Consider the following 992-nt stretch of genomic DNA (forward strand, 5'->3'; position numbering starts at 1 on the left):
CAGCCCAAAAGGGTATTTTAAACAAAAATTCTGACATTTAAAAACTGAAAATATGAGCCCAGGAGTTCAAGGCTGCAATGAGCCAATACTGCACATTTGTACTCCTGCCTGGGAGACAGAGTGAGACTTGTCAGTAAGAAAAAAAAAAACAAAACTGAAAATAGAAAAGAGGGCTTTTACAGTATTGATGAACTCAGAGTGCATGATTTATAAATACGTAAATATCCATGTATATTTTCACAGTGATAACTACTGGAAAAATGAGAATGTTAAAAAAGCCAATCTAAACAGAGTCCTTCTCATTCTACCTGCCTCTTTATGTTGGTAATGCCAGGAGTCTTAAGAGAGCTGCTGTGGTCTATGTCACATTCATCCCAGCCTCCTTTCTAATCCTGTAGCTGATGATAAAAATGTGATAAATCCTCTGGCTTAGCTTTGATGCTTTTTCATTAATTCACTTCTGGTAACAAATTGTGGCAGGTCTTCCACTTTCATCCCACCAGCCATTTCCATCACCTTGTCTAAAAGGGCTTTATTGTAACTGCAGCCCAGGAAGAGGTGGTTGGCCCAGACCATGGAGTTGGACAGCAGCTGGTCCAGGCAGCCACCACCATTGGGTGGGTCATGGTAGTCGGGCAGGTGGAGCAGGATGAATTCCATGAGGGCCTTCCATTGCTTCTCACTCTCTAAGTAGGAGTGAAACTGTTGCATGAAGTTGGCTGCCTGCCGTACCCCCGAGACCAAGTCCTCCATCGCGGTGGCTGCCTTGCCACCGATCATGGTGCCCACCACAGCCAAGGACTGGATAGCTTGCCGCCACCAGAAAAATGAATTTTTATTGCACTGATGCAAACAGCTATATTGCCATAAGTTAAGAGTACTCACAAATAATTTCCAAATTCTAGAGGAACCTGGCAGAGAAAAATAAACATCCTCCAAATTTTGTAAATAGTTTAAAATAATTTTCCTTGACTCTGAAAAACAAAACAAGG

General features: G+C 42.2%; 1 protein-coding gene across 1 annotated transcript; it reads right to left on the minus strand.

Moving 5' to 3' along the window:
* Window positions 1–296: 296 nt before the first annotated feature.
* LOC117075563 (CDKN2AIP N-terminal-like protein) lies at window positions 297–780 on the minus strand. Its single transcript, XM_033198022.1, has one exon. The coding sequence runs from the start codon at window positions 778–780 to the stop codon at window positions 430–432; it is 351 nt and encodes a 116-aa protein (XP_033053913.1). The 3' UTR covers window positions 297–429.
* Between the last annotated feature and the right edge of the window lie 212 nt (window positions 781–992).

Source organism: Trachypithecus francoisi, unplaced genomic scaffold (assembly GCF_009764315.1).
Source record: "Trachypithecus francoisi isolate TF-2019V2 unplaced genomic scaffold, Tfra_2.0 Lachesis_group5, whole genome shotgun sequence".
NCBI classification, from domain to species: domain Eukaryota; kingdom Metazoa; phylum Chordata; class Mammalia; order Primates; family Cercopithecidae; genus Trachypithecus; species Trachypithecus francoisi.

Coding starts and splice junctions, on each gene's coding strand:
- LOC117075563 (XM_033198022.1), bottom strand. CDS start 780: ATGATCGGTGGCAAGGCAGCCACCGCGATGGAGGACTTGGTCTCGGGG.